Source organism: Syzygium oleosum, unplaced genomic scaffold, assembly GCF_021117445.2.
Source record: "Syzygium oleosum isolate NSW1041296 unplaced genomic scaffold, Sole_v2.1 Sole_v2.05, whole genome shotgun sequence".
Lineage (NCBI taxonomy): Eukaryota > Viridiplantae > Streptophyta > Magnoliopsida > Myrtales > Myrtaceae > Syzygium > Syzygium oleosum.
The window spans coordinates 7,559,411-7,583,382 of NW_026607489.1; the positions used below are offsets into that span (position 1 = coordinate 7,559,411).

The window sequence follows — 23,972 nt, forward strand, 5'->3', positions numbered from 1 at the left end:
ATGTGAGAATGACTTAACAAAGAAATATTGAAGTTTGGCTGGCTAATCGAAATACTAATTGACGTGGCAGACTGTAAGCAAATGTGAGAATCGGCTCAGGATTGGTTGGCTCGAAGTGCAAAAATGGGCAGAATTGAGCATGGAGCTCTCTTCTTGGGCTCGACCAATCCCGGTTCAATCAATTTTATATAAGGAATTGATAAATTTTTTTTTATTGTGGGTGGCTTTGGCAAAGATTTTTTGGTTCGATCCCTGACATATCTAGCTAGTTCATCAAGTCTAATTATAGGTAGGCATCTATATAAACGAATCCCATTTTACAATCGCCAACGGTTTGCCATATCGCTAGATATAGTAGTCTCGTAAGTGGGTGTTATTCAGTATGTAAGTAGCATTGTTGACCTAAAACTATCATTTTACCACATCCAAAAAGATTATGACAACCTTGTGCGGTCGTTGGATTACAATAAGGTTTGAATGGACGAAAATTTAATCACTATATAATGAATGAATACCCTACCCCCTAAAGATCTACTAAGCACCTTCCTTTCCACAGCTCATTGGGGAGCAAAAGATGATTCTAAAGTACCACTTTGTTCAGCCATCAATGGCAATCGTTCTTCCAAAGAATCGTGCAATGCAAATTGTCAGGGCAACACCACTTACAACCTTGCAAATCGTTGTGCCTCCATGAAAAGAAAAAAAGGAGAAGCATTTGACTGGCTTCTGCTTTACTTATTCACAATGACTTAAACAAATAATATAACTGGGTATGAATAATGAAGGAACCTTATTCTTTTAACAAGCGATGGATGAGAAGCGACACACGTGAGAAGGATCCTGACGAAATTAAAGGTGGTGCTTATAAAGAGAGATGAAGTAGAATATGATCTCAGATGCTGCTGCTTCTTTCAGCTATAAAAAGCCCCTAAGTTCTTCCAAGTAAGCCACACTAATTGATCTCTACGAATCATATCTTTCGACGGTCCTCTTCTTGAGGAGAGTACTTCATTTGTTGGAGCGTTGGAAGAAGTCGGAGGCCTCCGCGAGATGACGGTAAGAGCATCGCCATTTCCGATTTATTTAATCTGCACAACATTTGAGTTCAGCATCTTGTTAATCATTGAATCTCGCTCGGAATCCTAACTGTCTTTAAGCGTATGTGATACATCAATGCATCTTATTTGAACGATCGATCACGAGAACTGAGCGACGGTGCTTTAAACTATCAGGTTCATAAACAAGACGACACGTTTCGGAAGAAAGAAAACTAACATGCCTTCCTTATTAAATGTTTGGAAGAGTTCTGAAATCTAGTTGAAATGGGTAAAATGGTACCAAGAATTCATATTTTACCAAAAGGGTTCACGAATTCCCAAATCAATCGAATATCTAGGTAAAGCAAAGGGAAGCTTTCGGAGTCAATATCTCAAAATCTTTTACCAAACTGCTAGTACAGATAGAGACAATCAACCATCAGATGAAAACAAAGCGCTTGATGTAATTTGTATAGTTAATTATTCCTTTCGATCGGACCATCCCAAGATATTTTCTGTTCAATTAAGTCCCGACACAAGTATAAGCATATGTATTAATAATCTATAAATAGGTGATGGATTGTTAGGGGAAAAGTTGGATTTCTAGTAGTTTCATACGGTAGTTACACGTCAATTTTAATGCAGATACCCACAAATATATATATTTCCCTTTTTCGGTTTCCTCAGTCTTTTGCCTTTTGTTATATAATATTATAATTATACACACACACACATATATATATATATATTGCCACTGAAAACGAGTGGACTGACGATCGAGGGAGGTGAGGTAAGGTAGGCCAGCTTGAGGGTGCTAAAAGGATGTGACAATCCGCGTGCGTGGACACTACAAATCTGCCGTCTAAACTTATGAAATCAAATAACTTACTAAAAAAAAAACAGGATGAGTCTTGTATTTTTATGTCCGAATCTTTGCACGACGGAAACAAGCCGCGCGAACACTTCACGGTGAAACAGCATCGTAGGCTTGTGTGTTAGTATATGTCCAAATTGATTGCCAACGCACACTCGCTTTCCTTTTCTTTTTTTTTCTCTTTCGGACATGCAATGTACACTTACTGAGCTAGTCAGTTATATGACCTCGTTGGTCGCATCATAGCATGATACGAAGATCTATCCCCTAATTGCTGTGTATTCCCTACTGATTATACGAAAACGTACTTATACAGGCATGCATAAACTGGGAAAGTAGATTTATACACCCAGAAAGCAGCTAGCGGTTATTACGTGCATCTACCACAAAAAAAATTGACTGCAAAAGGCAACACAAAACAAAATTTTTAAAAAAATAGAAAAAGGACAGAAGTGGGACTGTGGGAGTCCTCACCCCATGCGCGTAACTCCAGTGTCCCTTTCTATTTTGGCACGTGGCACTCGAACGCCACTTTCTCTCTCCTCGGCCCCTTCCCCTCTCTCTCTCCTCCTCTTTGCACCAGAGCTCAGCTATATATAGCGAGCTTCCATCCCCTTCCCATCCTCACTCCATATCTCCTCTCATTCTTCTTCTTCTTCCTCCTCTTCGTCTTCTTCTTCGAACGCTGTGACCAACCCAAGCCTCCCAGAGATTCGTGTTCTGAATCTCCATAACTCGATATTTTTTGGGGAGCCTACGTCTCTTGGTTGCCGTGCGTGCGTTCGTGTCTCTCTCTTATAGGCTGTGTTTTTGGTGCGACAATAAACTGCGCACGGACAAGAACTGTCCCGAGGAACACCGCCCACTTGTCTCTCCTCGCAGCTTCTGATACCCCCCTTCTTTTTTCCCTGAGTTTTTCGTGAGCTCATACTTTTCTGGGTTCATTTGATCTTGGTGATACGAAGATGGGTCAGAACGGAGCTGGCTTCGAGGTCTCGCTTGATCTGCATCAGCAAGGCGGTGGCTCCTCCAAGTGCTTCGACGACGACGGCCGCCTCAAAAGAACTGGTAAGCAAGAAAACAAGCACCTTGCAAATCGTTTATCTCTATTATCAAACTGTGATCTATTTCGCTTGGTCAGTTCGTGCGACAAAGCATCTGGTTCAGAAAGCTTTGCCCACTTCCTTTTTCTTTTTTCGTTTCTCCCCTTTCGTTCTTTTGACCGCAGAGAGAAAGTAGAGAGTGAGGTTTTAATGGGGTCTTTCTTGTACGGTTGCACAAGCTGTGAAGGCGAAAGCCACTTTTGCACAGGTTTAACTGGTGAAAGACGTTACACATTGTGTTCAGCTTGTGTTTCTCTCCCCCAAATAGATCCAAATGTCTCGCGGGAGCGAGTAGAGTCCAAAAATGTTCTAGCAAAAAAAAAGGGGTAGAGTCCAAAAATGTTTAGCTGGACGGGACTCAATTATTTGCATGCACTCGGTATCCCGACCCAACAAAAAATAATAGAAGAAGAAGAAGAAGGAATAAGCATTATTGGTGTGATGTGTGATTGACCAAAACCAGGTCGACAGTCAGCCCTGTGGTGATAGCTAGAGTTGGGTTCGATCCCTCTAGAAAGGCCCCCAAGAACATAAATTTTTACTGTTCACTAGCTCCAAAGAAACATTAGTTGATTTCCTGTGTACTTGAGAAGGGAGGTAACTTTTTCTGCAACTTTTACTGATACCGGAGCTGGGTTTTGTTGTTCTCGGTCGAAATCAGGGACTGTGTGGACGGCCAGTGCTCACATCATCACAGCTGTGATCGGGTCGGGAGTGCTATCGCTGGCATGGGCCACGGCACAGCTCGGGTGGATCGCCGGGCCGGCGGTGATGTTCCTGTTCTCCTTCGTCACTTACTACACCTCCGCTCTCTTGGCCGCTTGTTACCGCTCAGGCGACCCTGTCACCGGCAAGCGCAACTACACTTACATGGAGGCCGTCCATGCCAATCTCGGTAATAATTCATAAAAAAATAAATAATAAAAAAACGAAAAATCTTGGTCCACCCACAAATCTTTTCGCGTAAAGATGCTCCCTTTCATTTCATTTGATTGATGGAATTTTCTCATTTTTCTTCTCTTATTTGGAATATTGGCAGGTGGGGTAAAAGTGAAGTTATGTGGAGTAGTTCAGTACCTGAACCTTTTTGGGGTTGCCATTGGTTACACCATTGCATCCTCCATAAGCATGATGTGAGTGGTGAATTCAATTATACTCGAAGTCAAGTAAATACCAAAGAAAATGAAAAGAAAAATTGGATTGCTAGAGTTGTTAATTGGATGCGCGATTACCCGTGATAATTTTGGTTTTATTGAATGTTTAATCGAACAGGGCAATCGCCAGATCAAATTGCTTCCACAAGAAGGGTGACGATAGTCCCTGTCACACGAGTAGCAATCCGTACATGATCGCCTTCGGGGTCATCGAGATCTTTCTTTCCCAAATCCCGGACTTCGACCAGCTGTGGTGGCTCTCCATTGTGGCCGCCGTCATGTCGTTCACTTACTCAACCATCGGGCTTGGCCTCGGCATCGCAAAAGTTGCAGGTTGGTAGCACGTTTTTATGCTTATCCATTCTTTGTGTATGGACATGTCATGTGATGATTAAATCAAACTAGATAGATTGAGTAGAAGAAAGCCCGACACTAGTCCTCATATCTTGTCTTTCTCGAATCTCAACCAGAAAATGGCAAATTCGGAGGAAGTCTCACTGGGATAAGTATTAACGCTGTCACTGGTGTCACTGAGACCCAGAAGATATGGAGGAGCTTCCAGGCCCTTGGTGACATAGCTTTTGCCTATTCATACTCCATCATCCTCATTGAAATTCAGGTATAATTATGCGAAAAACTTCCCTGATTGATCTAATTGTTGGCTGTGGTAAATTACTGATCAGTGTGATGTGTTGAAAAACAGGACACGATTAAGTCCCCGCCATCAGAGTCCAAGACGATGAAGAAGGCCACGTTGGTCAGTGTGGCGGTCACGACTGTATTCTACATGCTCTGCGGCTCCATGGGCTATGCTGCATTCGGGGACATGGCGCCCGGGAACCTCCTCACGGGTTTCGGGTTCTTCAACCCTTATTGGCTCGTTGACATAGCGAATGCTGCCATCGTAATCCACCTCATTGGTGCCTACCAAGTCTACTGCCAACCTCTCTTCGCCTTCATCGAGAAATACTCTGCGAAAAGGTTTGCTGACAGCGAATTCATCACCAGGGAGATCGAGATCCCGGTCCTGGGCTTCCGGCCCTTAAAGCTAAATGTCTTCCGGTTGATTTGGCGAACCATTTTCGTGATTCTAACCACCGTGATCTCGATGCTGCTCCCATTCTTTAATGACGTGGTCGGATTGCTTGGCGCTCTAGGATTCTGGCCTTTGACGGTTTACTTCCCGGTCGAGATGTACATCGCCCAAATGAAGATCCCCAAGTGGAGCACCAAATGGCTGTGCCTCCAGATCCTCAGTGGAGCTTGCCTCATCATCACTATAGCCGCTGCCGCGGGCTCCATCGCCGGTGTCGTGCTCGATCTCAAGTCCTACAAGCCTTTCAGTACAAGCTACTAATTTGCCCCGACATCACCAATCGTCCCATTGCTGATGAGGAGTCGCGAGGCAGGGGAGGAGTTTAATTTTAGGATTTTCCTTCTTTTTGATGTTCATAGGATGCTCCAGGAAGAGAAATTACTCCATATGTTGATCAATAGTTGGGTATTGTTTTCCGGTGGATGTAACGCAAGGTTGAACCTTGTACTCTGCTTCTTCTTGCAAGATATGAAAAGGGTGACCAGCAATTACTATGATGTCGCCTCGCCTACTCTGTTTCGGTTTCCCGGAGAGAAAAAAAAACAGGAAAAGCACAAGTTGACAAAAAGTCCAAGACAACATCTGCCTTTTCAACGTTTGACTAAAATTTTTTTGACAAGTTAGGAGCCTATTGCTTGAGGTTGTCCACACTGCCATCATTCGCAAATGGACCCAACAATAGAAAAAATGGGGACTTGTAGCATAAAAGAGATGATGAGAAGATAATGAGAAGGCCTTATCGAATGCATCTAACTTATTGAATACGGTGAACCCGTATCAGATTTAACACGCAATCCGTTAAAAGTAACGGTTAAAATGAATTCGAGAGTCCAAACTATCTAAACAGCAAAAGGCTTATATTAAGAATCAAGGAACATACATGCACCGAGTCTAGACAAGAGAGTGGCTAAGGTATGTGAGCATCTTTTCACCCCCAAGATCACGTTGAAGTGAAAATGGAACATTGCCCAACTTCATGAACACCATCGAAAGTGCTTTGTTTCTTGTCACGCTTGATGTTTGGAGTCTGATTTGACAGGAACTTTGGCGGTTCTGAGATGATCTTTGACGTGTCATCGGGTGGTAGTATCATTCTCTCCGCAAGCATAACTTGGGTGGACTCTAGCTCTTTCTAATCAAAAAATAGAATCTCCAATCTCCGATCAGCCAAAGGAAAATTAGAGAGAGAGAGTGAAGTGATCTCTCGAGCACGATAACATATGAACCTGCCATGTTCATTATTTATTGCGTACGATTATCCAACAAGCAACTCCTAGGAATGAGTGCTTTATCACGCACCACGGATTATGCCCATATGAAGTTTTCAGGTTCGTATGATGTGGTCCCTTTTAACTTTCAACTGGGCAATTTCACTTTGCCTATTCCTTCTAATACTTCACCATTCAACACGGGAAGTCTGATCTTTTTGACAATTTAACTCTGTGAAAGTCTCAAAGCAGAAGAAACTTTCGGCCGACTTATGGATCGGAGGGCCGTCCAACGATGCCAACTCCACTTTTTCTTCTTCTTTTTCGGGTTATTTTTTGACAAATGCCACATTAAGCCTCTTGTTTTGTATTTGGACCGTGCAAATTTGCCTATGATTGCAATCAGACACTCAAGACTCCACAGCCCAAATAGTACGCACTCTCAAGTATCAACCACAACTTTGCAGATTTCACGTTGAAGTAATGGTGAGAAATGGCAAATGGGATTGGTTTGCTGGGAGTGGATGATTTTCCTGCACCAAGAAATCAACTGAATATCTTGACTTGTGCGATGGATTGAGGGAAAAACAGAGGATAGGACAGTCAATCCATATGGAAACAACGGGAGGAGGATGTAAGTCAAACAAAAGAAGCAGAACACTAAGACAATAGTTGAAGCCATTTAGAGGGATCCATTTATATAAAGTGCAATCGACCCGAGTAGAGTCAATCTACAGAGTTACTGGAACAATCTCAACCAAACTGGAACAGTCCTGGCCCGATGAATGATTCACTCGTGCTCAATTGAAGTTCATTGTGCTAGTTCTAGTGCATTTCAGCAAAATGATTCGTGAGCGCGAGCAAACTTGGACTGGAAAAACTTCTGTCAGCTTGAAACGGCCCAATATGAGGTTACCGTCTTGAATTTAGAAACTATAAAAGGAAAACCCGTTGCGATGTTCGCGATGGGGCCTGAAAAGGCATTTAAGCTACATTAGTATAATTCAAGCACGATAGTTGAGTGATTATTTTTGTGGATAGGCCTGATTCAAAGCGTGAAATTTCAAATCATTTGTTGGTTACTTGTTTTCACTGTCGTAGTTAAGCAGAACTGGGTGTTTGTTTCCATTAGAATTGGGTTCACTTTTGATTTAGTAACACTTCGTGTGTGTGTGTGTGTGTTCTTTTTTATCAGCAAAAGGAGGAGGAGCAATCAACACGGCTATTCCATCTGACATTACTATAAGGTTCCCACACCCATTATGTGATGTTCGATTTGAACCATAACTACTTAGTTCATCCATACATTTACAAACCTATCACCATAATCCTACCTCAACTTACTTCAAAGCAGGTGGACGAGCTGGTTGCTAGATGATATATGTAAGGGAAAACATGAGTCTTTATTTGGTTCAAACCTTTGCTCGTGTCAAAGAAGGATGGTTCTTCAGAGTATGTGTAGATAGCCGAGCCATCAATAATATAACCATTATGTAAAAGTACCCAATATCTAAACTTGATGACATGCTTGATTAATTGTCTTGCTCTACCATATTTTTGAGGATTGATCCGAGGAGCGACTATAGTCGGGAATTCTCTTCACATTGAAGCGTACGCTGAAGACACAAGTTGGTTAGAGACTCGCTTACCACATGGCTCGAACTTGTGACCTCATGAAACATATTATGACCACCTTACTACTCGACTACCACTCTCAGTGGTAACATTTTGAGTGTTTTCGTCCAAGTAAGGGTGTCAGTAAGTTGTGTAATAACTAATAGGGAAAATCAACTTTGCAATGGTTACACAAAGCGTAGGTACAAAGTAGCATAACTATTCATCCCCCTATGCGCAAAATTTACTAAATTGCCCCCAAATTTCTTGGGGGGTTTCATACGATCCTCCAGGTTATCAATTTGAACAATGTTACCCCCAACTTTTTATGATCAACTAAATGTTCCCCCCTCCTCCCCTCTCTCGACCCACAGCCCGATCAATTTTTGTCGGAAGTCGGAGCACGTGAGCTCACTTGAGACGCTGGATTAAACATATGGAGGGTAAAAGCGTCCAACAAAGGAGGGCTAAAGTCCCAAACTCAACTCCTTCACCAGATTGTATGTGGAAGGTTTCATTGTCACCGTAAAACTTGCTGAACTATTTTCCTCCGAGAGCACCACACGAAGTCTTCATTACAACCCTTCTTCCACAATTGCTGAGATTGTTCATTTCTCCATTCCCAATTTACTTGATCGCAATTGAAAGTTTGGGGTACTTGTTGAAAACCTAATCGGAGAGAGGAGGGGACGATTTTAGGAGTTCGGACGCTTTTTCTTGTTCAATCTCAATTATTGGGCTCTTTTTAAAGAGGATAAAAGAAACAAGCGGTGGACAGTTTGCCCTTGACACGTGGAATTTGGCGTGTCACGTGAAGTCCCGTGCTCCGACTTCCGGCGAAAATTGATCAGGATGTTCGTCGGAGGGGGTCATCGAGCTGATTATGAAAGGTCAAGGGCTACATTGAGTAGATTACAAAAAATTAGGGGGACGTTGTTTAGATTGTAAACCTGAGGGGTCATATAAAAATCCCCAAAAAACCTCAGGGGCCGCACATATGCATTTATGAATGAATTATAAAATAATGAATTCACCTATACCATGTGTATTTTGCATGACTTTGGTTCTATATAATTAGTGAAGTAAACAAAATGTCTCGAACCTACCTTATATGATGAACAGCAAGCAAAATCTTGGATGGGAAAATTCAACTGTTACTAATTAAATGTACGGATCTCTCTAAACTATTAATTCATCTATAGCGGAAAAAAATAAATGCGGAATCAATTTGGAAACTCTTCAGCCAGGGAACGAAGGTTCCAAAGAGGAACAAAACTCAGTGGAGATGATCATATACTCACTGATATTAATTGATTACGGAAATTATCAGCGGACTTGGTGCAATATAATTCTTGAAGAATTCATTTTTAGGACCACTAAACTATTCATGAGAGAAATGGTAACTGTCCTAGAAAGTTTGCTAGAGTAACCATTCCAAAAACTTGGTCCGAGGAGGCCAAGGGACAAGAAATGAAATACTACTCACACTTACCTAGCTTCGAATTAAGATGTCGGTTCAAATCCGAAGAAAATGATGTCCAAAGATTCATCGAATCATAACGACAATGCGCGAACAGAAATTGATCCCTATGATTGAAGCTATATATTCGCGGTACCATAGACTTCATCCACAAGCAGTGGAGAACATACATGGGAGACCCAGAAAGTAAACATGCATTTCTGGCATATAATTCACAAGGATGACAGTAAATATGTGGAGAGATACTACCAATTGGGGTTGTTTGGAGCATTAATATTGTCAAACATCAATAGCTCCTCATGATGAAATATCCTTGTAAAGGAGAATACTTGGGTGTTAGATTTAAGATTCTGAGGTGAAAAAAGCTAATCTTATGTTCCGTTTGTCCATTTTCTCAAAGCGGGCATACCAGAATTGACGATTACTACACGTTTTTGTGGGCTATGTGATTTCAATTGTAGAAGATCTGCATTCTTCCATCACAAAAACAATATTCGAGACCACGATCAAAAGCTCTAATGAATCAGAATGAATGCAGAGTTGATGACAGCCATCATCAAGTCGAGCAGATACCCAAGTTCAAATTTTTAAAAGCACGATATCAACATGACGGATCACAGTAAAAAGGGTCACTGATGAACCATTTCGAAGGCGAATCCCCACACGGGAAATCGAAAAGGGAAACCCTAATCTGACAGAGGAAAAAGAGACTGAATTCTCTCGGACTTCCTCGATTCTACCGCTAAACCAGACTGACTATTGTAGAAACACGACGGAGTTCTTGTGCTAAAACTGCCTAATTGGCGATCATCAATTCCATCATCGACAAACTTGATAATCACCACCGTATCAGTAGTATGTACCCAGAAAAGCGCGGGACTAACCAGGATCAGTCAACATTCTTCAACAGCTTCGTCCCCATCTTGCAAGCCAGGAAAGCGTCGATGCTCGCGTGCTTGATCAACTCGTCGGAGAGCCTGAGATCATAATCCCACTCGCCCGGGCCGTACTTATATTGATTCCGCCACTTCATCTTCCTCGGCCTCGCCACCTCCGCTTCCCCTCCCAGCACGACCCTCGCCAGCTGCTCCAGATTCTTCCTCCGGAAGTCCACGTAACCGGCCGAGACCTCCTCGGACCTCTCCGCCAGCTTCCGGAGCTCCACGGGCTTCCGCATCGTCAGCCCGAACTCCCTCTCGAGCTCCTTGGCCATCGCCTCCATCCCGACGCCGAAGATCCTCGAGTCGTGGACGAAGTCCTTGAGGACCTTGGGGATCGGGTGCGAAGGATGGAGCTCGTAGAGAAGGCACTGGTTCCCCACGCACAGCTGAAGCAAGTCGTAGGGATTGTCCTTCGAACCAGCTGATCACATCAACGAACTCGATCAAAGCGAACCGACGAGGGAATAAAATGTCGATCCTAGGGCCTAGGGTTTCGCGATCGGGGACAAAACATGCTTAATCGAAGGGGAAGAAACCACCTACGCGTCAACATGTAGGGTTTGTACGGGGCGTTCGCGTAGCTCCGGCTCCGCTCGGCGGAGACGCCGACGACGACGGCCTCCCCCTTCTTCCCCTTGCGGTGCGACTTCTGGACCTGCTGGACCCAGTCCTTGACGGCGGCGTCGCCGCCGCCGCCGCCATCGGGGCCGCCGGCGACGGTGGCGGCGAGGAAGAACTTGCCGCCGATGATGACGTCGAACACGTGCTTCCGGCTGGGGTCCTTCTCGATCTGTACCTCCATGGCCTTGATCTCCTCCTCCTCCTTCGGCGACGCCATGATCGTCTTCCTTCAGGATGGCTCGCGGCGTGGGAGACGTGAAGGAGCGAAGCAAGATGAAGGGAAAATCCCTATTTATAGAGATTTTGTGTTTTGGGCGGCAATTTTAATCGGATTTTATTTATTAAAAAATCATTTAAAATTGAAATTTTCCCTCGAGTGCGCGGGGGACTGGGCCTTTGTGGGCCTTTGCGACCGGTGTAGCCCAACGAATCTTCCAATGGGCCTGTCAATCTCTAGGCCCAACTGTATCCGACGAAAGTCTATTGTTTAAGATAAAATATCTAGAGAAAAATAAAAAAATAAAAGAAAATAACCTTTTGCATTTGATTAGTGAAAAGCAAACCGACACGTGGTACATTTAACTTTCATTTTGTGTTTGATGTAGGTGGGGATGCTTCTAGGACTAGTTCATGTACCTGGCAAAATCTCTAAGGTATTTGTCATTTTGTGGGAGTATTATGCTCTAAGTATATATTTATCGCAGGTGTACCAGTTTAAGAAATTTTATAATAAAAAATTATCTTTGAGTAAATTTACCATATGTGTTTCAGTTTGGGATTTTTCGTGATACCAACCCTTTTGCTTTTGTGGTGCTTTTCAAATCTTGTGTGTTTGAAGAACTGCTTTGTGCTGTGCAAATGAGAAAATCCTACATGGGCTTCAGCCATACCTCAAGCCCACAAAAAAAGACCGGGCTCGAGTGGGCCCAAATCAGCCCAGATAGGTAGGCTTCTGCTCGAGAACGAAATTACTTGTCTATACCCACCCTGATCGCGTGCTTCGTGCCTAATCGGCTCGGGCAAGCTGTCAAGCCCATGTTTAGATCCCGTTCGAATGAGAAATGAGATAAAGCATTAAGAGAATCCTCGCGGTCGCTCATTTAACCCAATTTATAGTTGAACTTGAAAAGTGAACTCAGATATAAGCGAGATGATAAGAGAAATCGAAAGTTCATCGACTCGTTTGAAGATAAGGACATCATTTTGCAAGCACCACCAATACACGCTCTTTTGACGTGGATGTGTGTATTCCAAATAAATTGGTCTCTAATTCGTGGAATGTCATGACTCACGATGCGAGTTTATTTTTCCATCGATATGGCAATAAGACTATATGTTGAAAATATGTCTCGAGTTTAAGCCCGAAGCGGAAATCTAAATATTCTGAATTGGATATTTTGCGGATCTCCGAAACCGAGCAAAAAGGAAATATTTGAAATTCACTTTCCTAATGCACGTTGGAGTCCTTGTTCTCAAACTGGAAAGTTCACATGAATTTTATGTTGAACTTTGACTCGGTCAATGTGTTAGAAGAAAGAAAGAATATTATTCTTTCCTAATGCTTGTGGAATTCACGGCCAAAGGGAAAGATAAAATAGGAAAGTCCAAAATTTGTTTTTGGTTGACCATGTATTACGTGGACTTTGTTTCCTATTTGACGTGGCAATCTTCACGATGGAATTTTGCACTTCCTCTGGCGGTGGGTTTAATATAAATACTTATCAAGATTCCTTTGGAGAAGTCAGAGAAGTATTGAAGCGCCGCGGTTGACGTCGAGTGCTTGGCGTGGGTTTATCTCCCTGGGATTTTGTTCGTAGAATTACACCAAGAGCTCAAGTGTTCGTAGCGATTAAATCTTGTGTTAAGATTTGTGTATAATTCTTTTGCGAGATTGAGAGATTATTTCGTGAGGAATTGTGGGGCTAAACACTGTGTGCGTTATTGGGTGTAATTAGGGCTTGGGAAACACTTAGAGTGTTTGAGTGACTCGAGTGTGGTTGTAATCTCCGTTGTATCGCTTGATCTATAGTAGAATTCCATGCTGCACTCCCCGTGGACGTAGGTCACTACGACCGAACCACGTAAATCTGGTGTCCGATTTATTTTCTTATTCTGTCAATTTTATTGCTCGATCGCTTGACTTCCGCAACAATTGGTATCAAAGCCTGGCTTGGCTGAGTTGAAGCGAATCGATGGCGATAGAAGAAGGAAAAGTGAGAATCGACAGATTTGATGGTAAGGATTTTGGTTTCTGGAAGATGCAGATTGAGGATAATCTATATCAGATGAAACTGCACTTGCCCTTGTCTGGGAAGAAGCCAGAGACGATGAAGCAAGCTGATTGGGAATTGCTGGATAGACGAGCTTTGGGTGTTATTCGGCTGACGTTGGCACGTAACGTCGCGTTTAACATCGTGAAAGAGACAACCACTCCGGGTTTGATGAAAGCCCTGTCGGACATGTACGAGAAGCCTTCTGCGATCAACAAGGTCTATTTGATGCGACGTCTGTTTAATTTGAAGATGAGCGAAGGTGCGTCAGTTGCTGATCATATTAATGAATTCAATGTGATCGTTAGTCAATTGAGTTCAGTTGAGATTGATTTTGAAGATGAGGTACGTGCTTTGATTCTATTATCCTCATTGCCTGATAGTTGGAATACTACTGTTACTGTTGTTAGTAATTCCTCTGGGTCAACAAGTTTGACGTTTGATGGTGTTTGAGATTTAATTCTGAGTGAAGACATCCGTAGAAGAGAATCTGGCGAACATGTATCTGCTGCTTTAGTAGGTGAAAATAGAGGAAGAACTGGTACACGTGTTAGCAGAAGTAGTATGAACTCGAATAGACGAAATCAGTCTAGGACTGGTGGTATTGTCTGTTGGAGTTGTGGCAAGAAGGGGCATCTTAGAAGGGATTGCCTTAAGCTGAAAAACGATAAGGGTAAGGGAATTAGAGTTGAGTCTGTGGATGATGTTGCAGCTATAGCTGATGGTAATTCGGATGATGCTGATTATGTCTTGTCTGTCACTGATAATTCGTCGTTTGGCGGATGGATTATGGATTCTGGTTGTTCTTTTCACGCTACACCTAACAGGAATTGGTTTACTACTTATCAGTGCACGGATAGTAGTAAAGTGCAGTTGGGGAACAATTCTGAATGCGATGTTATTGGTGTTGGTGATGTTAGAATTAGAATGCATGATGATATCGTGTGGACATTGACTAGAGTGAGGCATGTTCCAGAGTTGAAGAAAAATCTGATTTCCTTGAGTGCCCTGGATTCAGCTGGGTGTCGATATTATTCAGAAGGTGGAGTTCTAAAAGTTCTTCGAGGTGCCATGGTGATAACGAAAGGAATCAAGCATAGTGGCCTGTATAAGCTTCAAGGTGAGACAGTGACGGAATTCGCTGCGGAGACGTCGAAAGCATCGGTTCGAGAGTCTAAATTATGGCATATGCGTTTGGGGCACATTAGCGAGAGAAGCCTGAAGGTTCTAAGTGAAAGAAATTTGTTATGTGGTTATGTGGCTAACGAACTGAATGTATGCAAGTGCTGTGATTTAGATCAACGGCGGAAAGTGCAGTTTAGTACGGTTGTCAGAGAAACCACGGAAATTGCAGAATTGATTCACTTAGATGTTCGCAGTTGTCGCGATTTCCTTCGAGGAAGAGTGCCGATTTATGCTAACGTTGTTGATGACTACTCGAGGAAGACTTGGGTGTTTGTGCTTAGGCACAAGTTTGATCTTGTTGTCGGGATCGGCAGGTTGAAAGCTTTGATCAAAAAGGAGACTCGGTAAAACGATCAAGGGTGCGATCGACAGAGTGCATGGAGTTTTGCTCAAGCTGTTAAATGAATTCTGCATGAAGGAAGGCATAGTGAAACACCGCACTAGTGCCATTGAACCACAACAGGTTGCAGAGTTGATGAGCAGAACATTACTAGAGACGGCCCATAAAATGCTCTCTAGTGCTGGTATGGCTAGAAGGTTTCTAGTGGATGCGCTTAGTACGGCGAGCTACCTGAAGAATAGATCCCCATCGACTGCAATTGAATGTCGGACTCCCGAAGAAGTGTGGTCAGGTAGCGTTGCTGATTATTCTGTTCTTAGAATATTTGGTTGTCCATGTTATGTTCGAGTTTGTGATGGTAAGCTCGATGGAAGGACAAGAAAGTGCATGTTCCTAGGTTATGCACAAGGTGAGCGGGGCTATAAGTTGTGGTGCCCGAATTAAATTCACCTGTTATCGCAGAGAAGTTACATTTGACGAGTCTCCGCATTTCCGGCTAGGAGTGTTAATAGCAGTGTTTATACGGATCTGAACGGTGTTCAGGTTGAGGTGGAGTTGCAACCAGAAACTCCTGAGATAGCGGGTACTAACGAAATAATCGACACAGATGGTGCTTATAGCGAGGTGGAGCCTATTGAGCCAACGGTTGCTGTAACTGCTGAAATTGACAAGGTGCGTATTCGATCTCCGAATAGATATGGATGCAATGATGGTTTTGCTTTATCTGCAATTGAGGAGGTTGTGTCGGAAAATCCTTGTAAAGCGGTTAAAGGTGCATGTGGAGTTGGTATTCTGATGAGGTCCACGGCTATGGCGAAGTTCAAGCGAGGCTTGGACTTGAAAGACGTCTGTGGCGGTTGAGCCCATTGGGGCTGTGGGAGAGTAGTAGCGGAATTCGGATTCTATTGAAGCGATTGTTACTTGGCTCAAACGTCGAGCCAAGGTGGAGATTGTTGAAAATATGTCTCGAGTTTAAGCCCGAAGCGGAAATCTAAATATTCTGAATATGATATTTTGCGGATCTCCGAAACCGAGCAAAAAGGAAATATTTGAAATTCACTTTCCTAATGCACGTTGGAGTCCTTGTTCTCAAACTGAAAAGTTCACATGAATTTTATGTTGAACTTTAACTCGGTCAATGTGTTAGAAGAAAGAAAGAATATTATTCTTTCCTAATGCTTGTGGAATTCACGGCCAAAGGGAAAGATAAAATAGGAAAGTCCAAAATTTGTTTTTGGTTGACCATGTATTACGTGGACTTTGTTTCCTATTTGACGTGGCAATCTTCACGATGGAATTTTGCACTTCCTCTGGCGGTGGGTTTAATATAAATACTTATCAAGATTCCTTTGGAGAAGTCAGAGAAGTATTGAAGCGCCGCGGTTGACGTCGAGTGCTTGGCGTGGGTTTATCTCCCTGGGATTTTGTTCGTAGAATTACACCAAGAGCTCAAGTGTTCGTAGCGATTAAATCTTGTGTTAAGATTTGTGTATAATTCTTTTGCGAGATTGAGAGATTATTTCGTGAGAAATTGTGGGGCTAAACACTGTGTGCGTTATTGGGTGTAATTAGGGCTTGGGAAACACTTAGAGTGTTTGAGTGACTCGAGTGTGGTTGTAATCTCCGTTGTATCGGCTTGATCTATAGTAGAATTCCATGCTGCTCTCCCCGTGGACGTAGGTCACTACGACCGAACCACGTAAATCTGGTGTCCGATTTATTTTCTTATTCTGTCAATTTTATTGCTCAATCGTTTGACTTCCGCAACACTATACGAATAGAAAATTTTCTCTTCTCTTTCTCTCCTTTTTGCTAGGACTCGATGACACCAACCCTCAAGTCCCATTTGAATCTTTCCTCTATACCACGGAGACTATTGGGCCCGTGGCCAACAGGCCTGCCTTTCTTGAATTTCATGCTATGTTTAGATGGAGGCCATTTTCACTATCAAGGACTGGATTTTTTACCCAAAAAAAAAGAAAATAAAAAAAAGAATGTGCGTTGCTAAACTTGTAAAAAAATAATCAATTCAAGTTTAAATAAGTCACGATTAACTTGACTCACTTAGGGCCTGTTTGGCAACTTGTCAAATAGTAAAAATTTCTATTCGTTTGTTCCCAGAATCAGTTTAGGAGCAGAAATCCGTTTGTTAAATTTTTTGTGCCCGGGCACAATTTAGCAAAAAATTGTTCCCATAATCAGTTTTGGAACAGAATCAATAAGTAAAAAAAAGTAGCTTCTTTATTCTGGAACAATTTTTCCATTTTTCTGATTCTTCTTGATTTTCTTCTTTTTTTTAGTTTGTTGTTGTTCTTCGGCCTGCCGCCCGCCACCTGCCGGCCGCCGACGACCGGCCACAGGCCACCAGTGACCGACCACAGGCCAGGGTCGACGAGGGCGGCTCACAACCGCGACGACTCGGCCTCGCCTAGCCAAGGCAAGGCCGACCTCGCTGTCGCGACCGGTGAGGACGGCGGCGAGGGCTGCAACGCCCTCGCCGGCCCTGGCTTGTGGCCGGTCGCCGGCGCCGGCGACCAGCCATGGCCAAGGAAGGGAAGGGAAAGAAAAAAAAAAGAAAGAAATATTAAAAAATTCAAAAAAAATTATTAAAATATTATTAATAAAATGAAATTCTGTGTAGTTACCAAACACATTTTCTTTTTCTATTCTAAGAATAGAAATTTTAGGCAGTTACCAAACGCTTTCAAATGCTTAGAAATTGTTTCCCAGCACGTAATTAAAAAAATCATTTCGAAAGCAAAACTGCTCCTGGACACGTAACGATGCACATGCGTCGCCTGAGAGCCCTGTCTTATTGCATCTTTTCTTTTTCTCTCCCTTTTCTTTTCCTTTGTCTTTGTTCTTCTACATGGGTAATATGATTGCGCACCAGTTTCCCGGGCCTAGCTCATGCTCGATGCACGACTAGCTCTGCTTTTTCTAGTCGCCATCACCTCCGACCCATCTCCGGCGACAACTTCCCGAGATATTCAACCTCCAGGGACTCCGGAATCGTGGTCAACGCGCCGGACCTGTCGTACCCAACGTAAAACCCGTCGTCCTCGCCGACGACGCGTGAGTACAGACCGCCGACGCCGAATGCCGGGGTAGAGCTCGTCTTCGGCTTGAAGACTGAACGCAGCAGCTTCTGGATCGACCGCGAGATTCGGGGAGTGCTTCTTCGCCGTTATCGAGGTCGCCGGTCGCGGCTGCGGAGGAAGAGCGAGGGGGAAGGCGCGGCGGTCGGGGAGGTGAGGCATGGATAGGGTGCGGGCGGAGATGGCGGAGTCAAGCTTGAACGACTTGAGTTCGAAGGAGAGATGAATTGAAGAAGGCTTGTCAGAACACGAGCAAAAGGCTTTAGACAGAGAGAGAGAGGAGAGAGACTAGTTTTTTCCCTGATATGTGAGCCCCGATTGTCATGTGTCAATTTTCTCCACGTGACACGTACTCCTCGTCTCCCCTCAGTGGCGAGAGCTCTGTTTTGTCCCCATCCATGCATCGTGCATGGGCACCAACTTCTCTATTTAACGAGAATGGCCTCTGGCATTCTCCTCCTCGCTCCATCTCTTCTTCGCTCTCGCACTCTGCCAATATAGGCAGAGTAAATCGTCTTCGGAGTCACCATTGCAAAGATATTTTGGGACTCTTGAGTCTCTTGTAACGCGCGTGCGTTCGTCTCTCTCCCTCTCTTATAGTCAGTACTGGTGTGAAAATAACACCACCACCCACTTGACTCTCTTCCCAGCTTCTGATACCTTTTTTCCCTGAGCGATTTACTTATTTGGGTTCATTTGGATCTTGGTGACAGGAAGATGGGTCCGGGCAGAACCGATGCAGCGATCGGGCCTGCTCCGCCTCTGCGAGTTGGTGGCACCGACGGCTTGAACGATGATGGCCGTCGGAAGATGCATCGGGGCGAAACTGATCTCCAGATTTCGCTTGATCTGCCTCAGCCAGATGGCGGCCCCGACGGCTTGGACGATCACGGCTGTCTCAAACGAACTCGTAAGCAAGAAACTAGTACTTGCGATCTTTTTATTTATTATCAAACTCTCTTCTATTATTTTATTTTTTTGGGTCCAAAAACTCTCTTCTATTTCCCCTGGCGCAAAATAAAGCATCGTTCGTGTTAACTATTCGGTTCAGGTCGGGTATCTTTTTTTTTGACTCCCCCTTCTCTCTCTCCATGCTCGCTCTTTTGGAATGAACAAAAGGAGGAAATGACCTCCTTCCTCTTCTTCATCTCGTGTTTTTCTCCTCAAATCAATCCAAGTGTCTCTCAGAAATGTTTAGCTGGATGGGACTCCTCAATTATTTGCATGCACTCGGTCCCCAAAAAAAAAACGAAAAACAAGAACGGAAAAAGCAATAGGCAGAGTTGGGTTCGATCCCTCGAGAAAGCCTCCCAAAACAAAAACTAACTGCTCACTAGCTTAAAAGAAACATTAATTAATTTCGTGTGTACTTGAGAACAGGAGGTATGTGTTTTCCTGCAATATTTTACTGATTCCAGAGTTGGTGGGTTCTCTGTTCTGGGTTCAAACCAAGGGGCTGCGTGGCTGGCCACTGCTTGCACGATCAAACATGCGATCGGGCTGGAAGTTCTGTTTCTGCCATGGGCGTTGGCGCAGCTCGGGTGGAGCCTTGGGCCGACGGTGATGTTCTTGTTCTCCTTCGTTGCGTGCTACACCTCTAACCTCTGGGCCCATTGTCACCACTCCAATCTTGGTAATAAATAATACATTATTATTATTTTTTTATAAAAAAAAATTGGTGTCCCACCAAATCTTTTCGCACAAAGGTGCTCCCTTTCATTTAATTCATTGAATTCGCTCTTTTGTCTTCTTTTCTTTTGAATGCTTGCAGGTGGGACAAAAGCGAAGTTATATGCACTAGTTCTGTCCCTGAACCTTTTTGGGGTTGCCATTGGGTGCGCCATTGCATCCTCCAAAAGCACGATGATGTGAGTGGTGAATTTTGGTTATGCCCGAAACCAAGTAAAATACCAAAGTAAAATGAAAAGAAAATCTGGATTCCTAAGTTGTGAATTGGATGTGCGGGATTTTTGTTTGATTTTGCTAAATGTTTGATTGAACAGGGTAATCGGCGGATCAAACTGTTTTCCTGAGAAGGATGACAGTGGTCCATGCCAAAAGAGTAGCATTCTCTACATGATTGCGTTCGGGATCATCGAGATCGTCCTATGCCAAATCCCAAAGTTGGACCAGCAGAGGTGGTTCCTCAGCATGGACGCCGTGACGCCATTCGCTTACTTAACCATTGGACTTGCCTTTAGCATTGCAAAAGTTTCAGGTTGCTAGCACATTTTCATGCCATCAATTCTTTGTGTATGAACATATTATGTGATGATTAGATTAAAGCTAGAAAGATTTGAGTAGACGAAAGCCTGAGAGTAGCCCTCATATCTTGTCTTTCTCAAATCTCAACCAGAAAATGGCAATTTCAGGGGAAGTCTCACTGGGATAAGCATTGGCGATGTCACTCAGACCCAAAAGATATGGAGGGTCTTCCAAGCTCTTGGCGACATAGCCTTTGCCTATTCAAACTCCATGGAAATTCAGGTAAAATTACGCAGCGCCCCCCTAACAGTTGTATCACAAAAAACACCCCTAGACTTACGGAAAACTACCCTAATCGCCCTACTTATTGGTCGTGGTAATTAACTGATCAGTGTTACACGTGTTGAAAACAGTACCCGAGTATATCCCTACCATCGGATGCCAGGACGACAAAGAAGGCCGCGCTGGTCAGGGTGGCTGTCAAGAGTCTAATCTGCATGCTCTGCGGCTGCATGGGCTATGCAGCGTTCGGGGATGAGGCGCCCAGGAACCTCCTAGTGGGTTTCGGATTCTTTAACCCTTATTGGCCCATCAAAATCGCGAATGCTGCCGCGACGATTCACCTCATCTGTGGCTACCAGGTCTGCTCCCGACGCCTCTTCGGCTTCATCGAGAAAAGGTTTGAACACAGCCAATTCATCACCAACAAGATCCCAGTCCCGGGTTTTCGAGCCTACAAGCTAAATGTCTTCCAGTTGTTTTGCCCAACCTTTTTCGTGTTTCTAGCCACCGTGATCTCGGTGCTGCTCCCATTCTTCAACGACGTGGTCGGGTTTTTCGGCGCTCTGGGATTCTAGACTTTGACGGTTTATTTCCCGGTCGAGATGTACGTCGCCCAAATGAATATCCCCAATTGGAGCACCAAATGGCTATGCCTCCAGATCCTCAACGTAGCTTGCCTCCTCATCACTATAGCCGCTGCCGCGGGCTCGATTGCTGGGGTCGTGCTCGATCTCAAGTCCTAAAAGTATTTCAGGATTATCTATAGATTTGCCCCAATATCTATTCGCGTTGCTGATGAGGAGTTGTGTGCCAGGGGAGTAGTTTAATTTTAGGATTTTGTTTCTTTTACGTATTGGAATAAGGTGGATGTAACGCAAGGTTGAACTTTGCACTTCGCTTCCTTTTTCAAGATATGAAAACAGTGATGTCGCCTCGCCTACCGGAGGAAAAAGGAAAAAGTCAAATCCAAATACAGAAACCGGATCTTTGATGGTTTTAAGGTGATCTTTGACATGTCATTGAGCGACCGGTCTCGTTCTCCCCGGAAGCATAACTTGGGTGGACTCTAGCTTGAAAAAGGAAAAGGTCAAATCCAAATACAGAAACCGGATCTTTGCTGGTTTTAAGGTGATCTTTGACATGTCATTGAGCGAACGGTCTCGTTCTCTCCGGAAGCATAACTTGGGTGGACTCTAGCTTTACTAATCAAATCGGAATCTCCATTCTCCAATTAGCCAATAGGAAAAACAGAGAGTAGAATCTCTGAGAAGAAACCGAGTGAAGTGATCTCTCAAGAACGATATCATGATGAAACCTTCCATGCTCAAGTGAGAAAATCAGCTTTCCTTAGTCGAAATTCGAAGATATATTTGAACTCGGGAGATAATGTAACCATTATATTTTGTTCTAGAAATGTAGGAAAAAGTAATAGGTGTTTTCTCTTTTATAGTCCTGAGGTCTTAGGCGTGGAGAGCCCGCTACTTGGAACTTGTATCAATTAGTATGCATAGTCTCACTTTGCTTCCCTGTTTATTAAAGAACTACACTTTATTTTATGAGACTAGGTCTTCCCTATTTCCATTAGTTTGACCATGAAACTACACGATCACTTTTTTTTTTCTAATGTTACTAGGAGTTGTCCCGTGAAAGAGAGCCATGTTATGGGGGCTTGAAAGTAGCTGTGAAGGAGATATATAGACAGAGAATGTCGCAAAAGGGTGTGTAATGTAGAGAATGTAAATGAGTAAGGAAAGAGCAACTGAATTTGCTTATACTGTCGTAAATTATGAAAGCTATATTGGTAAGACACCATTCTTATTTATGGCATTTCGGCATGTCCAAGCTTCTTAAAGTCAGATTAGTCGTGTCGGTCGCGGCAATCCTCTCGTCGCACTGGACTCGATAATTAGTGGTCTGGAAGACCCAAAAACAAAGCTCCATTGAGACTCGAATCCATGACGACGCTTTCTTGGGCACGATTTGGTGTTGAGACTTAGCAAAGGCCGTCTTTGGTATCTGGGAATAAAAGGCCGGATAAGATAGAAGTTATCCTAATTGGATTTTTGGAAACCAATTTTGAATGGCATAATTCCATTAAAGTCAAGAAGAAATTCACTTATCTAAATCTAGAGATTGATGCCGGATCGAATACCAAAATTCAAAAAGGAAATTCACTCCTCTTGGATTTCAGCGTTACCACCATTAAAGTGATGGTAGCATGGCTAGCAACCCTTATAATGCACGGCTTCTGGACCACCGTACCACGGGGTGGTCACAGCTCAAGTGACCTCTGTTAAGTGGTTTCTTTCTCTCTCTCTCTCTCAAAATATTGTGTGGTGGTAAGGCTACCACCAAAGTAGTGTTTGCCATGGAGAGATGACCATTGCGGTGGTGGCCATCGTCATCAATGGCGATCACCGCATCACAGAGGTGGTTGCTCTAGTAACCATGTTTCGTTTTCTTTTTATGTGATTTATTTGAGATTTTAGATTTTGTTTGATTTTAATCAAGGTTTACAGAACACTTTATAAGATTGAATATGATAGTACTTAACATTATATCATGTTCTTTTCAAAATAAAGATGAGATACGCCCATAATCAAAAAATTTCTTATCTCATCTTATCATATCCTATCATATCCGACATTATATCCCGGAGATCGAACGCAACCCTACTTGACTAACCTCTTGAAATTTAAGAGCAATACTCCTTAATGTTTATATGGGCATGCTTAGGACACTTTGCAGCCGATAGTGACATTAGTGCAAAAGATTCCGGTGTGTCTTCATGACTTTATAACACCATTGAGCGTTGAGTTCGTTGGCAGTTGGCATGGATTGTGCCCATGAAGTTTTCACTTCTACAAAATGTGTCCCTTTTAACTTTCAATTAGGCAATTAGTATACACTGTCAAGTATCGATTGCCACTTTGCAGATCCCATTGAAGTAATAGTGAGTTGGACCGTCCATAGATACAGAACGGAGCACCATATATGGCAAATCAATTCTGGTGAAGAGCGGCAATTAATGTCTTGAAAGCCTTTCTAGCTATTTTCAGAATTTGTACGAGGAATTAACATATATAAAATTACGTTGGCAGAGAGGGCTTGTCTGCTGGGAGTAGATGATCTTCCTGTCCGAAAAGTCACCTGAATACCTTGCCTTGTATAATGGATCTGGGGGGGAAAAAGAGGGCAAAATTACTCTTTAATGAACACTTTGCTTTTAAGTATTGTGGGATAAGATAATAATTATGCAAACAACAGGAGGATGGAAGTCAAATAAAAGAAGCAGAATGCAAAGACAATACTTAAAGTCATTTAGAGGGATTGGTCTATATAAAGCGTAATCAAGCCGAGTTGAGTCGATCTACACGGTTTACTACCGGAACAAACTCAACCAAACCGGCATATTCGCGGCTTAATGCATAATACACTCGAGCTGAATTGAACTTCCTCGTTCA

At 43.4% G+C, this 23,972-nt stretch overlaps 2 protein-coding genes and 1 pseudogene across 2 annotated transcripts; 2 read left to right on the forward strand and 1 right to left on the reverse strand.

Annotated features, from left to right (window-relative positions):
* Positions 1–904: 904 nt before the first annotated feature.
* Positions 905–5,761, forward strand: LOC115676431 (amino acid permease 3-like). The gene is made up of 7 exons (XM_030599349.2): positions 905–1,056; positions 2,877–2,979; positions 3,676–3,909; positions 4,054–4,147; positions 4,287–4,501; positions 4,639–4,787; positions 4,872–5,761. Exons 1-7 carry the CDS (start codon positions 1,051–1,053, stop codon positions 5,523–5,525), a joined length of 1,455 nt encoding a protein of 484 aa, XP_030455209.1. The 5' UTR covers positions 905–1,050; the 3' UTR covers positions 5,526–5,761.
* Positions 5,762–10,059: 4,298 nt separating this feature from the next.
* LOC115676299 (uncharacterized) lies at positions 10,060–11,386 on the reverse strand. Its single transcript, XM_056311813.1, has 2 exons — positions 11,051–11,386; positions 10,060–10,928 (listed from the first exon to the last, which is right to left on the reverse strand). Exons 1-2 carry the CDS (start codon positions 11,343–11,345, stop codon positions 10,456–10,458), a joined length of 768 nt encoding a protein of 255 aa, XP_056167788.1. The 5' UTR covers positions 11,346–11,386; the 3' UTR covers positions 10,060–10,455.
* A 7,352-nt stretch (positions 11,387–18,738) lies between these two features.
* Positions 18,739–21,251, forward strand: LOC115676298 (amino acid permease 3-like; annotated as a pseudogene).
* The last annotated feature ends 2,721 nt before the right edge of the window (positions 21,252–23,972 follow it).

What these genes read in the sequence shown, in the direction of transcription:
- LOC115676431 (XM_030599349.2), top strand. An exon ending in CGGCCGCCTCAAAAGAACTG is followed by an intron (nt 2,980 to 3,675) that starts GTAAGCAAGAAA and finishes GGTCGAAATCAG; the next exon opens with GGACTGTGTGGACGGCCAGT. An exon ending in CGGCATCGCAAAAGTTGCAG is followed by an intron (nt 4,502 to 4,638) that starts GTTGGTAGCACG and finishes AATCTCAACCAG; the next exon opens with AAAATGGCAAATTCGGAGGA.
- LOC115676299 (XM_056311813.1), bottom strand. Translation starts at nt 11,345, where the DNA reads ATGGCGTCGCCGAAGGAGGAGGAGGAGATCAAGGCCATGGAGGTACAG. An exon ending in CAAACCCTACATGTTGACGC is followed by an intron (nt 10,929 to 11,050) that starts GTAGGTGGTTTC and finishes TGATGTGATCAG; the next exon opens with CTGGTTCGAAGGACAATCCC.